This window comes from Eptesicus fuscus, chromosome 5 (assembly GCF_027574615.1).
Source record: "Eptesicus fuscus isolate TK198812 chromosome 5, DD_ASM_mEF_20220401, whole genome shotgun sequence".
In the NCBI taxonomy this organism is placed as follows: Eukaryota; Metazoa; Chordata; class Mammalia; order Chiroptera; family Vespertilionidae; genus Eptesicus; species Eptesicus fuscus.
This window is the reverse complement of record NC_072477.1, coordinates 94,743,815-94,758,358: the sequence shown is the minus strand read 5'-3', so window position 1 is coordinate 94,758,358 and position 14,544 is coordinate 94,743,815. Positions and strand designations below refer to the sequence as shown.

General features: G+C 43.9%; 1 protein-coding gene across 1 annotated transcript in view; it reads left to right on the top strand.

The window, feature by feature from the left end:
* The first annotated feature begins 293 nt into the window (after positions 1–293).
* The window catches only part of ANKRD26 (ankyrin repeat domain containing 26), a 111,164-nt gene continuing 96,913 nt past the window's right edge, over positions 294–14,544 (top strand). The window contains exons 1-4 of the mRNA XM_054716586.1: positions 294–577; positions 7,909–8,023; positions 8,184–8,357; positions 13,865–13,971. Of these exons, the coding sequence (XP_054572561.1) occupies positions 333–577; positions 7,909–8,023; positions 8,184–8,357; positions 13,865–13,971 (641 nt within the window). The 5' untranslated portion in view covers positions 294–332. The remainder of the gene's footprint in view (positions 578–7,908; positions 8,024–8,183; positions 8,358–13,864; positions 13,972–14,544) is intronic.

Genomic DNA, 14,544 nt, shown 5'->3' with positions numbered 1-14,544 from the left:
GTTCCCATCGATGTTAGAACGGTGCCCAGAAGCAATCCCTGAGATTTTAGAAGTCTGGACCTTGCACATGCGCTCTGGGTATCTCTGGCCGCGGGGACTTGGTGCGCAAGCGCAGTGACGTCGGCTCTGAGGCGCGCACGCGCAGTTGTGTGCGGAGGGGCTCCGCCGGGTTACAATCCCTGCGGGCTGTAAGATTTCAAACCGCGGCGCTGCCGGCCGGATGCTGTGGCCTGAGGCCGCGCGCTCTCTGCAGCCTCAGTGCTGCACTCCGGGGGCGGCGCGCACAGCTGAGGGGAAGGTGAGGCTTCCCTGAAGCCGCCAGGCGCTCTGCGATGAAGAAGATTTTCGGCTTTGGGAGTAGGAAGGGCGTGTCGCCCTTGGGCGCGGCCTCCAGCCCCGGGAGGAGCCGGGGGGAGAGGCTGAGTGGTAGCCGAGGCCCCGCGCAGCCCGGGTACCACGTCCGGGACAGAGACCTGGGGAAGATCCACCGAGCTGCCAGCGTGGGCAGCGTAGCGAAAGTGAAGCAGATTCTGCTGCTCCGGATAAATGGCTTGAATGATAGAGACAAGATGAACAGGTAATAGGGCCCGCGGGGCTCCCGCCGGCCCCCGGGAGGAGGCGGGCGGACCTGGGGGAAGGCACTCCGGCCGGGCTCAGCAGGTGGGGGCGCCGCCCCGCTGTCACCCAGGTGCCGGCTGTCTTCCCTCCCGCGCCCGGGCAGGTCGGCATGGACACCTTCCCTGGGGTTCAGCGCCAGGCCGACTTTTCTGAGCAGCAAAAACAAAAACTCAAGGACCCGCTCCTAATGCCTCTTCCAGAGCACTTACTGACATTTTTAAGTGATTTAATTATATAGCAATAATAGAAACGAAATTAAGTATATTTAGCATTATATATTTGGTGTTCACATCTTTATACCATAATGCTGTATATTACAGCCAAGTGCATAATGAGAGAAATAATTCCCATAATAGATCAACTTTTGGCCTAAAAATTCCTCGGATAAAATCCAATAACAAATACAAATCAGTGTAAACCTGTGTTCTTTATTGAGGGACCTCCAAAGGGAACTTTGAAGTGAAAAGATAGCTGTGGTCTTGAATAGGAAGATTCATTTTCTCAAAATGTGTGCTCTTCCTATATTTATTAATTTTACATAAACAATAAAATATGGTTTTAAAATTTTTGAGTCACACATGCTGTCTTTATTGTTGTGATGAAATTAAGAAAATTATTGTGTAGTTAGTAGATAAAGTTTTGCCCTTCTAGATATCAACATGTGCTATAAATTTCCACACGTTATTTGTCTATCAATAGCTGAAAAGACAGAAATTATTAGAACAGATTAGAAATGTCTAAACACCCAAATGTATGTAATACTTTAGAACTTGATACTGGTGACATTACATGTTTGTAGGAAAAGATGAATTACTCATAAATGGTTGAGAAATAATTGTTAAGTATTTGGAGAAAACTAGCTAGATTTTATTTCAGAAAAATAAATTCCAGATGGAATATAGATTAAAAATTTCAAATATACAAAATATGAAAATTATCAGAAGAAAACATAAATGCCTATATATATATATATTTTAAGTTGACAGAGACTTTAAAAGCAAGAAAAATAGGAGGTTGAGTGATGTAAAAAATTAAAACCCTCTATCAGAAAGTAATATTAAGAAAATGTACTTGCAAAATATTTACAACGTATGCATATAGGAGAAAAAGACTATCTTTACTTTACAGAGGAGACTTTGAAATCAACAAGAAAAGAACTCTAAATTGAAATTGGACAAAAATTTTTAGCTTATGTACAAGGGAATGATGGACATAGGACAAAATATTTAGTGTCACTGGTAAGAAAAGGAGTGAAATACCATTTTCCATCCACAAAGTTTGTGAAGATGACCAGCAGTGGTACTTATACTGCTTCTTAAAGTTTAAGTTGCTTTTGACTTTTCAAATATACAACTTGTTTATTAGTACCACATTTAAAAATTTATATGTTATTTTTGCCCATTAATTCTATTTATACTAAAATATCTTTATCAAATAACTAGAGGCCCAATGCATGAAATTCATGCAAGAGTAGGTCTTTGCAGCCGCAGGTGGCTACCTGGATCCCTCCCTCACAGCCGTGGTGCCTGCAGCCCCAGCTTAGTCCGGAAAGACGTCTACTCTAATTAGCATATTATGCTTTTATTATTATAGATTAGCTAAATTACATAAAATTTGTTTTTTCTCAGCACTGCTCATAATAGCAGTGTATTAAGAACTCATATAAATGGATTTTATTTAAAAATTACAGTATATCCATAGGATGACATAAAATATGACCATAGAAGGTGGTATAGATAAGAGATATATGTTGACATGCAAAGATGTACTTTGGTAGATCAGAAAGGGAGACAAAAATCAGTTGGATTAGCCACACACACAGACTATGACAGTGATGGGCAACCTTTTGAGCTTGGTGTGTCAAACTTCGCCAAAAAACTGAGCATAACTCGGGTAGTGTGTCACTTTGAGGAAAAAACATTATTTCTCAAATGTTTCATCCTCAGGAGCAGCAAATGTTTCATCCTCGGCATGCGGCCTGCCTCAGCGGCCGCGTGTCATCAGAAATGGCTACACGTGTCAGTGCTGACACGTGTGTCATAGATTCGCCATCACTGGACTATGATCTTATATTAGCCAAAAAAATGTGCAAAATGTGATAAAATTTATTCCTGAACATCTTTATATAATAATAGGCTAATATGCAAATTGTCTCCTCTCCCGGGAGTTCAACCGGGAGTTCAACCGGGAGTTGGACCAGGGGGTGGGGCCGTCGGCCAACTGCCCACGGCCTCTCCACCCGGCTGGCCCCACCCCCGATTGGCCCCCCCTTCTGATCGGGGGACTGGCCAGCCAGCCAACTGCCTGCAGCCCCTCCCCCCAGCTGGCCTGGCCCGATTGGCCCCGATTGGGGTGGGCCAGCTTGGACCCCACCCATGCACGAATTTGTGCACTGGGCCTCTAGTTTGTATTATATCTGAACATTTCCAGTTTTAAAAATCTGATTTTTACAATGAACAAGTATAGAAATTCTAGTAAAAGTATATTATGATTGAAATAATCCTGGGGAAGAGCAGGAATATGAATCTTACACAGATAAAAAGTAATTCCTCACTTTTTAAAAAAAATGTTTTTGAGGATTGGCACCTTCTGACAACTTTTAACCTTTTCAGAAGTAAAAGGAATCTTTTTATCTGTGTTTGTAGTGTATCCTATATAATAAAAGCCTAATATGCTAAGTGTCCGGTCGTCCAGTTGGCCATTCAAACAATCAAAGCGTAATATGCTAATGATATGCTAAGGCTGCTCAACTGCTCGCTGTGATGTGCACTGACCACCAGGGGGCAGATGCTCCAACCGGTAGGTTAGCTTGCTGCTGGAGTCTGGCCGATCAGGACTGAGCAAGACAGACCGGACACACCCTGGACCCCTCCCGCGACACCTCCCTGGCTGGCCAACCTCCCACATCCCTCCCCGGCTCCAATCATGCACCAGTGGGGTCCCTCAGCCTGGACTGTGCCCTCTCGCAATCTGGGACCCCTTGGGGGATGTTGGAGAGCCAGATTCAGCCTAATGGCAGAATGACTGGTTGCTATAACACGCACTGACCACCGGGGGCAGACGCTCAATGCAGGAGCTTCCCCAGTAGTCAATGTGCTCCCACAGGGGGAGCACCGCTCAGCCAGAAGCCGGGCTCACAGCTGGTGAGCTAGCCTAAGCCATCAGTCAGACATCCCCCAGGGCTCCCGGACTGTGAGAGGGCACAGGCCGGGCTGAGCTAGACCCCTTGGGGGATGTTGGAGAGCCAGATTCAGCCTAATGGCAGAATGACTGGTTGCTATAACACGCACTGACCACCGGGGGCAGACGCTCAATGCAGGAGCTTCCCCAGTAGTCAATGTGCTCCCACAGGGGGAGCACCGCTCAGCCAGAAGCAGGCTCACAGCTGGTGAGCTAGCCTAAGCCATCAGTCAGACATCCCCCGAGGGCTCCCGGACTGTGAGAGGCACAGGCCGGGCTGAGGGACCACCCCCCCCCAAGTGCATGAATTTTGTGCACTGGGCCTCTAGTATGTATATATCTAATTGTACACATTTTTTTTTACTTTATACTAGAGGCCCGGTGCATGAATTCGTGCACCAGTGGGGTCCCTCTGCCTGGCCTGTGGGATCGGGCCGAAACCGGCTCCCTGACATCCCCTGAGGGGTCCCAGATTGCAAGAGGGCACAGGCCAGGCCAGGCCGAGGGACCCCACTGGTACACAATCGGGGCTGGGGAGGGATGTGGGAGGTTGGCCAACCAGGGAGGGACTGCAGGAGGGCTCCAGGGTGTGTCCGGTCCATTTTGCTCGTCTTGCTCAGTCCTGATCGGCCAGACCCCAGCAGCAAGCTAACCTACCTATCGGAGTGTCTGCCCTCTGGTGGTCAGTGCACATCACAGCGAGTGGTTGAGCAGCCTTAGCATATCATTAGCATATTTCGTTTTGATTGGTTGAATGGACGACTGAACACTTAGCATATTAGGCTTTTATTATATAGGATAGCTTTATTACATCCTATATAATAATCCTATATAATAAAAGGGTAATATGCAAATAGACTGAACGGCAGAACAACTGAACAGCCAATCAAAACGTAATATGCTAATGATATGCTAAGGCTGCTCAACAGCTTGCTATGACATGCACTGACCACCAGGGGGCAGATAGTCAACTGGTTGACTGGTCGTTGTGATGTGCATTGACCACCAGGGGCAGATACTCCTACCGGTAGGGTCCGGCCAATTGGGACTGAGTGAGATGGGCCAGACATGCTCTGGAGCCCTCCTGTGGTCCCTCCCCAGCCCGATCATGCACCAGTGGGATCCCTCAGCATGGCCTGTACCCTCTAGCAATCTGGGACCCCTTGGAGAATGTTGGAGAGCCGGTTTTAGCCTGATTCTGCAGGCCACTCCCTTGGGAGGGCGTCAGACACAGGGCTCATGGCTGGTGAGCACTGCTGTGGCAGTGAGAGCCTCTCCCGTTTGGGACTGATTGGGCGCAAGCCCGTGGGAGGCACAATGGGGCCGGGATGAGCGGGAGTGGCAGGTAGGAGCTGCAGGCGGTGTTGGACTGCAGGTTTCAGCCAGATCCCTGCAGGCCACCCAGAGGGACCCCACCCGTGCACAAATTTGTGCACCGGGCCTCTAGTATAATATATAAGTGATTATCCTATATAATAAAAGCCTAATATGCAAATTGACTGAACGGCCCAGAACGACTGGTTGCTATGATGCTCTCTGATCACCAGGGGGCAGATGTTCAATGCAGGAGCTTCCCCCAGCCCACAAACCCCAGGCCAGCCAAGGCAGGTGTCAGTGGAGGCCCCCAGATTGCCCTGCTGGTCACCCCGCAGAGGGAGGTGGCAGCAGTGGGTGGGGCCGGTGAGCGGGTGGTGCCAGGCCGGCCAAGGTGGGTGTCAGCAGAGGCCCCCCGATCATCCTCCAGGTCACCCCGCAGAGGGAGGCGGCAGGTGGCGGTGGCGGGGGGGGGGGGTGCGACGAGTGGGTGGCGCCAGGCCGGCCAAGGTGGGTACCAGTGGGGGACCCCCGATCATCCTGCCAGTCACCCCACAGGTCAGCCCTGATTGCCAGCCAGGCCTAGGAACCCTACCCGTGCACAATTTTGTGCACCAGGCCTCTAGTAAATTAATTTAGTTATGTTCTTATTACAACAAAAAACAAAACAGCAAATATGTTACTACTAGAAGCTAGAAGCCCAGTGCATGAAATTCGTTCATGGGGGCGGGGGTCCCTCAGCCTGGCCTGCACCCTCTCCAATTTGGGACCCCTTTGGGGATGTCTGACTGCCAGTTTACATCCTTCTCACAATCCGGGATCGCTGGCTCCTAACCGCTCACCTGCCTGCCTGCCTGATTCCCCTAACTGCTTCTGCCTTGATCGCCCCCTAACCGCTTCCCTGCCAGCCTGATTGATGCCTAACTGCTCCCCTGTTGGCCCGATTGTCCCCAACTGCCCTCCCCTGCCAGCCCGACGGCTCCCAACTGCCCTCCACGGCCGGGCCGATCGCCCCCAACAGTCCTCCCGTGCCAGCCCGATCGCCCACAACTGCCCTCCCATGCTGTGACCTGCCTCTTCTGTGCAAGGTGGCAGAGACACCGGGACTGGCCTCCTCCATGCCATGTGGAGCCGCGGGACTCCCAGGCCTCACCCCGCGGAGCAGCTGCCAGGCCCCACCTCCGCTGTGCGCGTGGCCATCTTGTGGTGGCCATCTTGTGATGACATCACACGCGAGGGCCACCTAGGCTTTTATTAGTATAGATTACTATTGCAAAAGTATTGCTTTACTTTTAAAAATGTTCTTTAAAAATATTGAACTCTCCAATTAAATTTATTCATTCTTTCAATTTATTTATTGATGAAATATAACCTGAATAGCTGTGTAGCAGATATATTCTACTTAGGACCTTTGCAATCTGTCTCCCAGGCCCTTTTCATTCTTAAAAACTGCATGTTGTCCAGTATGATAAAAATGAGAAATTTAAAATGGTAGTATTAGGACCTAATCTTAATTGAAGCTTTTTCTTCGTCCTTTCAAACCAAAGTATTTCTGAAGGTAGGAAATTGTAAAAGATAACCTTTACCTGCTCTTTTGAAAATGTATCATAGTATTAAATACTAATGTTGATCATTGGAAATATCTGATTTTCATAAATCTGTAAATCTAAATATTGAGTAAAATGAGCCATCCCTGTTCATTTGAATCCTGAGTTTCCTTTGGCTTTAAGTTTCTTGAAGACCAAAGTAAAAGTTATTTAAAAAAAAATTATTTTCTTGTTTTGATATTTTAGTCCTCTTTTTCTATAATGCTTTTAAGAACTAAAGATGGTTTAAATCCCAACCGTTTGACTAGAACTGCAAAAGGTCTGTTGTATTTACCATTATTTCACTTAATATAAGACACCATGGATGGTATGATGCCCAATATACCAATAAGAATTTTTTAAAAAAAAGTTGCCGCCAATTATAGTTGTAAGACATTTTGAATTATAAATTGCATCCCAATGTCAGAGATGTTAAAATGTGAAAAAGTTAGCATATTAGAATCATTGAAATACAGTGTACTTTTAATTCTTAAAACACATCTGTAAAGTAGATATGATTTTACTTAATTGATATGTCTTTGTAAAGTTGTAGCAATAGTAAAAATTATAATAATTTAATCTAACAATTATTGAAATTTTTTATTCTAGATACTATAGTAAACACTACTTAGCTTTTTATTTAAGCAAACAATGGTGATCTGTGAGATCACTACTATTTTTTTAAATATATTTTTATTCCTTTCAGAGATGAAGGAAGAGGGAGAGAGAGATAGAAACATCAATGATGAGAGAGAATCATTGATTGGTTGACTCCTACATGCCCCACACTGGGGATCAAGCTCACAACCAGGGCATATGCCCTGACTGGGAATCAAACCATGACTTCCTGATTCATAGGTCGATGCTCAACCACTGAGCCATGCCGGCCAGGTGAGATCACTACTGTTTTTATCCCCAGGTTGTTGATGAGGAAATTGAGGTTCAGAAAGGCCAAGTGATAGGTAGCTAATACATGACAGTTAAAATAGGACCAGACACAAGTTGAGCTGAATTCCCAGGTCATCCTCTCTCTGTTCAAATAGGCCGCTCCTTCATTAATAAAAACTAATAAATATTGTATTGTCTCCAGAAGAAAATTAAATATTTTAAAGGTGTAGAGATAACATGTAAAGTCTACAATTACATGAATAATTATATGTTTTGAGATAATGCACTCTTAAGTTCCTAAGGAGTCCTCTCACTTTCACAGGACTGCTCTCCATTTGGCCTGTGCCAATGGACATCCAGGAGTGGTAACTCTCCTAGCAGACAGAAAATGTCTGTTGAACCTCTGTGATAATGAAAACAGGACCGCTCTGATGAAGGTATGTAGTAGCCAACTATGTCAACATGAGGTGGATTTGATTCAATTACTTAGGATAAAAATGAATTTATCTCATTTGACTATGTTATTGGTGAAACTTGTGGAATGTTTACTTTAAATTGCTAGAATTTATCATCTACTTTTTGGTATAATACTGACAGGCCGTACAATGCCAGGAAGAGGAATGTGCAACTATTCTACTAGACCATGGTGCTGATCCAAACATAATGGACATCGATGGCAATACTGCTCTCCACCATGCTGTCCTTGGTCAAAATATAGCTATAGTGGACAAGCTGCTTTCATTCAAGGCAAATATTGAAGCGAGAAACAAGGTAACTTTATTTTAAAAATATTTGAAATACATGTTTTTACTTTAGCCAAAAGCATTTTCTTTCTCATATACATACACTGTCAGACCCTGTCACCATGGAAACTACTCCAGAGCCCAGGCAAGGAAGGTTGGAGAAATGCAGTGTCCACGGAAGGAGCAAAGGTCTTTCTCCCTTCCACTCCAGAAGGAAGAACTTCCTGTTAGTGCCTGGGAGTGGGTGATAGGCTCAGACCCACAAAGGACGGAAGGCGTAGGGGAATGAAGTGATGGTGGGGGCTGGCTCTTATGCAGGCAGGGGCTTAGGAAATGGGTGCTCTTGGAGATGGGTGGGAGGAGGAGACCTAGTACTCCATAGGGGGATCTGGAGGAGTGCAAGTGGGAAGGGGAAGCAGCAGTCCACAGGCCCTGAACTCTCCAGGACCCCAAGGTCTTGAAGATTGCAGAAAGAGGGTCAGGTCATGTCTTAACATCTAGCAAGGACACCCACTTATGCTTGTGGCCACTCTGCCAGCCACATACCACCTTGGGTTTTCCACGTAAGCCTCATATAGCTTCTCAGCGGGGTTGTAGTTGTACATATGGAGCAGGTGATGGCAAAGCTGTTCACCTGCTTTTTCTTCTGGACATACATTATACACTGAGTGGCCAGATTATTATGATCTCTGAACGCATAATAATCTGGCCACTTAGTGTATATCCTATATAATAAAAGGCTAATATGCAGATTGTCCCCTCGACCAGGAGTTTGACCAGCAGGCAGGCCAGCCAACCGCCCATGTACCCTCCCCCTGGCCAGGCTGGCCGGACCCCACCCATGAACGAATTCATGCACCGGGCCTCTAATATATATATTAGAGATCATAATAATCTGGCCACTCAGTGTATATCACCACTGCAACCCTGACAGGAATGGTCTTGGCTGACACAGGTAGGGTCAATTTTACATATTTGGAAGCTCAAACATTCCCTGAATTGAAATGTTTTGAAATAACTTAATTGTCCAGGATTTCACTTTACATAATGACATTTCTGAAGAAGCAGTAGTTATTACAGCTCTCTTTTATGCCCTTATGACAAATATTTGTGAAAACACAATTTGTCAGAGGCAAAACTCTTTTTAAAAATATTTTTTTGCACCTGAGTTTTTTCTAATTAATATAAAACAACACTGGAGAGCAAAATTTGCCACAGAAATAGGCTTTATCTTAAGTCTCAAACATAGCAAAGCATTTTATACTATAATAGAAATTATGCTGCTGAGATGAGACCAAAGTGATGGTGTACTGCACTAGTTCTCAGCTAGAATTGTGCTGGTGAATCACAATCACCTGAGGAACTTAAGTTTACAAGCCTCTGCTCTTCCCTGAAGATTTAGATCGAGTAAATCTAATGTATATGTAGAAATATGCATCTATATGTATATGTAGAAATATTTCCTTGAGTTTCTGATACAATTCTTGGTTAAGAACTTCTGAATGGATAAGTATAATGTATAAATGCACAGTTCTCACAAACTTAAGAAATCTCTAGAAGAGTTAGAATTTGATAGGTGATACTTCCTTCAACTCTTTCCTTTCCAGGAATATTGGCCTGACTTTCAACTGGTTCTACCTCTTCTCTTGAAAAGTTATAGGGAACATTGTTGGTGATATCTAATGACTTAACACCTTTTTCCTTCCAGCCATCAATCATTTACTGGCACACTGAGAGTCTTTAGAAATTTGCTTACGGGGAGTCTGTTAATAAGTAGAATCTGACCCTTTAAGAATTTTTCATCCTTTCTCATTCAGTCCTTAGATCACCAAATGTTTACTACAAGCAGGATTTTCCTGCAATAGCGTAAGTCTTGAGCCCTCTTTTTAGTTGAAGCTGTGTGATAGGTTGTCTCAGTGTGTCTGTTAATTTCACAGAGCCTTGGCATAATCAGGCTGGCAGTTTTAAACATCAAAACATCAAAAACTGCCCTAGCTGGTGTGGCTTAGTTGGTCGTGCATTGTCCCATGCACCAAGAGGTTGCTGGGTTGATTCCCAATAGGGACATATGCCTAGGTGGCCGACTTGATCCCTGTAGGGGGTGTGTAGGAGGCAACCGGTGAATGTTGTGCTCTCACTTTGATATTTCTCTCCTCTCCTTTTCTCTTTCTCTAAAAATCAATAAATTATTAAAAAGATATACATCAAAAACCATGAAATTAGTAACAATAAAGATGAGAATTGCTTTAATAATTTAGTTCCAGCAGTTCTATGAACTAATTATTTATTTGTCCCACATCAACAATCTGGGAGAAATAAATATACGTAAATCGATTGTAGTTTAATATGTATTAGCAAGATTTTTTTTATAATGAGTATTATCAGTCTAAATAATGATTTTTATTACATGTTGGGGTCAAAAATATTGATAAAACATGATACAAATGAAAGGAAAGGTTTTACATACAAATATTTGCTTCATGCATGACCATTTAAAAACATAGCAAATATAAAAACACAAGTGGGCTCCTGACTAAATAAGGGCCCTGGATATGTTTAGTTTGCCTTCATAAGTTGACTCAACATTAAAATTTTAGAAGACTCATGTAGAAATCTGAATTTCAAGCTTCTCTAAGGAATAAAATCTGGCATCCCATAAGCCCCCACTGCTGTTTGGAATGCTGTGCAGAGCTGCCCCTTGCATTTGAAACATGTGTTCTCTAGTTTGCTGCTGTCCTCACCTAGATTCCTCACTTACTTGGCTCACCTACTTTGCCTCCATAAGCACTTGAGTTTACAATTCCTATTTTATAGTATATTTTATTAAAAACTTCAAGATATTCAAGATCATCTACATTAATTTATAATACATGTTTTATATTAATCTCCAAGAATGGAATGGAATTTTTCAAGTTAGAATTTATAGGTTATTATTTTAAAAAACTCTTTTCCTTTATATGTCCTGTAAATAATCATATTCTCATTGGAATGTCTATAAGTCTCATGAGGTTAATCATGGTTAGAGTTGTATAGGGGGATACATATTCCAGACAATATTATATCTTTCTCCTCAGCATTGTTCCTCAGAAATGCAAGTGATTTAGTAGCTTTCATTGTGCTAAAAATAATTTATATAGATCAGTGTTAAACCTTTTATTGATAAGCCATTATATTTTTGCTTCTGATTTATATTTTGTCTCAAATATAAAATACTTTTAAGTAAAATTAAAATGAAATCAGAATAAAAACAATTTTTTTAAAAAGTATATATTCTACTCTGGCCGGTATGGCTCAGTTGGTTGGTCATCCTTTCATGCGCTGAAAGGTTGCCAGTTCGATTCTCAGTCAGGGCACATGCCCGGGTTGTGGCTTAATCCCTGGTAGGGGCATGCAGGAAGCAGCAGATTGTTGTTCTGCTTTCACATAGATGTTTCTCTCTCTCCCTCTTCCTTCCTCTTTCTGAAATCAATAAAAACATGGGGGGGGGGGGGGGAGAAACAAAGCATTCGATTAAGCGGATTAGGAGTGAACTACTGAGCATAGAAAACAGAGCCCCTTCCTTCTTACCCCTGTGCTGTCACTGGCTGCTCCTTCCCTTTATTTTTTTTTTATTTTTTAAATATATTTTATTGATTTTTTACAGAGAGGAAGAGCAAGGGATAGAGAGTTAGAAACATCGATGAGAGAGAAACATTGATCAGCTGCCTCTTGCACACCCCCTACTGGGGATGTGCCCGCAACCAAGGTACATGACCTTGACCAGAATCGAACCTGGGACCCTTGAGCTGCAGGCCGATGCTCTATCCACTGAGCCAAACCGGTTTCGGCTGCTCCTTCCCTTTAAAATGCCCTGCACTCCCTTCTTCAAAAGATTCACTGCAACATCCCAAGACTATCAACATAATTGAGTATATAGTTTCGTATTGAGCTTTCTAACAGTTAAAATAAAAAGCTATCATGTCATAAAAGAAGAAAACCATGGACCACTTAGTAATAAGCAATCAGAGTTCATTTGAAGCCTATTAATTTAGTCAATTTTTTTAGAGACCCTTTTGGAGCAGGAGTGACTGATGTTGACATCTGGGTTCTTGATAGCATTGGTAGAAGAGCATCAGCTGTGTGTAACCTGGAGAAAACCTTCACCTTTGTTGAAAAGTTCTCAAAACTGTATACCTGAAACCCTGTAATTTTTCAAATGTTAATGTTTGCGACAGAAAACTATTGTCAAATCAGGATTAAGCGAAGTTAAACATTTTTAGTACTAGGCATACAGTGTAAGTTTTGTAATATTTCTTAAACTCAGATGATCTTTCTGGATCCTTTTTCTATTGGGGTAAAGTACTGAACTTCTGGTAAACTACATATTCTTTGAAATATAATTTAAGAAACACTACTCTAGAGCTAATCATTTAGGTTATTTATTCAGTAAAAATATTTAAAGCATTTACTACTATGTTTTATAGTTTGGAGACACAGAGATAAAAAAATAGGCCCAAGAAGCTTTTGGTTTAGATGAAGAGCAATAAAATAACGACACTATAGCACGATAGATACTGTGACAGGAACAAAGATTCTTGGAACCAGTACTGTAAATGTTTGAGGTGAGTTTTAGAGAATGGTGTTGCAGCTAATCTTTTGAAGGAGGGAGTGGAGGGCATTTTAAAGGGAAGGAACAGCCAGTGACAGCACAGGGGTGAGAAGGAAGGGGCTACTTTTTATTTACTTTCTATATTATACTAGAGGCCCAGTGCACGAAATTCGTGCACGAGTGCAGTCCCTAGACCTGGCTGGCGATCGAAGCACGAGCGTCTGGTGTGGAAGGGCAGGTCCCAGCTGACCTCTGGGCCCTGGGCAGCACCTGGGCCCCCGGGCCCCCATGTACCTCCTACGCCTGAGTCACAGCGCCTGAGGCCCCTTGCGGAATGCGGTGAGCACGGCTGGACACCGTGGGCCAGGGTGCAGCGTGGGCCTCTGGGCTGCCCAGCGGTGCTGCATGGAAGCCGTGCGGGCAGTGCACACTCTCCCATCCGTCCTCACAGACCGACTCCTGTGTGAACCCACGGGGAACCCGACTGGCCCCTGTGGTCCAGGCGGCTGCGGTCCAACTCACCCAGAAGAGGCCATGAGGGTGTGGGGTGGGCTCCTCGCGGGTGCCCAGCACCTGAGCACAGGAGCTTCCCCTGGTGCATGAGCCCTGGCATCCTGGGAGAGGGTAGCGGGGAGAGTGAGAGCGAGCTTGGCAGACACCCTGCATCCTCACCGCACCTCCATTCCCGTCACCCCCACCCCCAGGTAGCTGGCGAGAGGTTGTAGCACATTGCTGATGCCCACCATGTTCCATGCCGCCCCCTGGTGGTTAGCGCATGTCATAGCGAGTGGTTGAACTCCTGGTTGAATGACTGCCCGAGAGGACAATTTGCATATTAGGCTTTTATTATATAGGATGTTTAAGTCCAGAGGATCTTTTATAAGTTTTAAAATTCAGTTTGGATATATGTAATTTTATAAATTATAAATGTTTTTGCTGCTTTACAGGATGACCTCACACCACTTTCTCTTGCTCAAAGTGAAAATAAAGATCATATGGTGGAATTTTTAGTAAATAGAGGTGCAAGAATACACACAGTCGATCAGATGGAAAGGTACAGTTCATTTTTTATAAACCTTAATGCTGCTCTAGAGTGGTCATAATCACTGAAGTCAGAAATTAAGTTAATAAGAAGAAGATTAACTTATCTTTATATAGTGAGAAATATCAACACATCAGTTAGGTAGAAAAGCAATTATTCTGACTACTGGGAAACTGGAAAAACAATGTACTGCAGGATTCATATTCATTTATAATACTGACTGATGTCATTTGTAATATGATTTTTTGGGTCATATATTCTTATATTAAATAGAGGAGTTTCTTACTAATTTTACTAGAGGCCCAATGCATGAAATTCATGCAAGAGTAGGCCTTCTTTTTCCCAGCTGCCGACACCGGGCTTCCTTTGTAGCCCCAGCTTCATCCTGAAGGATGTTCGGTTTAATTAGCATATTACGCTTTTATTATTATAGATATTATATGGACTCTGTTAGTTTACTTCATGATAGAACTAGAGGCCCAGTGCATGAAATTTGTGCACGGGTAGGATATCTAGTGGCTGCCGGCAGCTGGCCGGGGCCTTCATTCCCTGGCTGCCGGCTGCTGGCCAGAGCCTTCCTTCGTT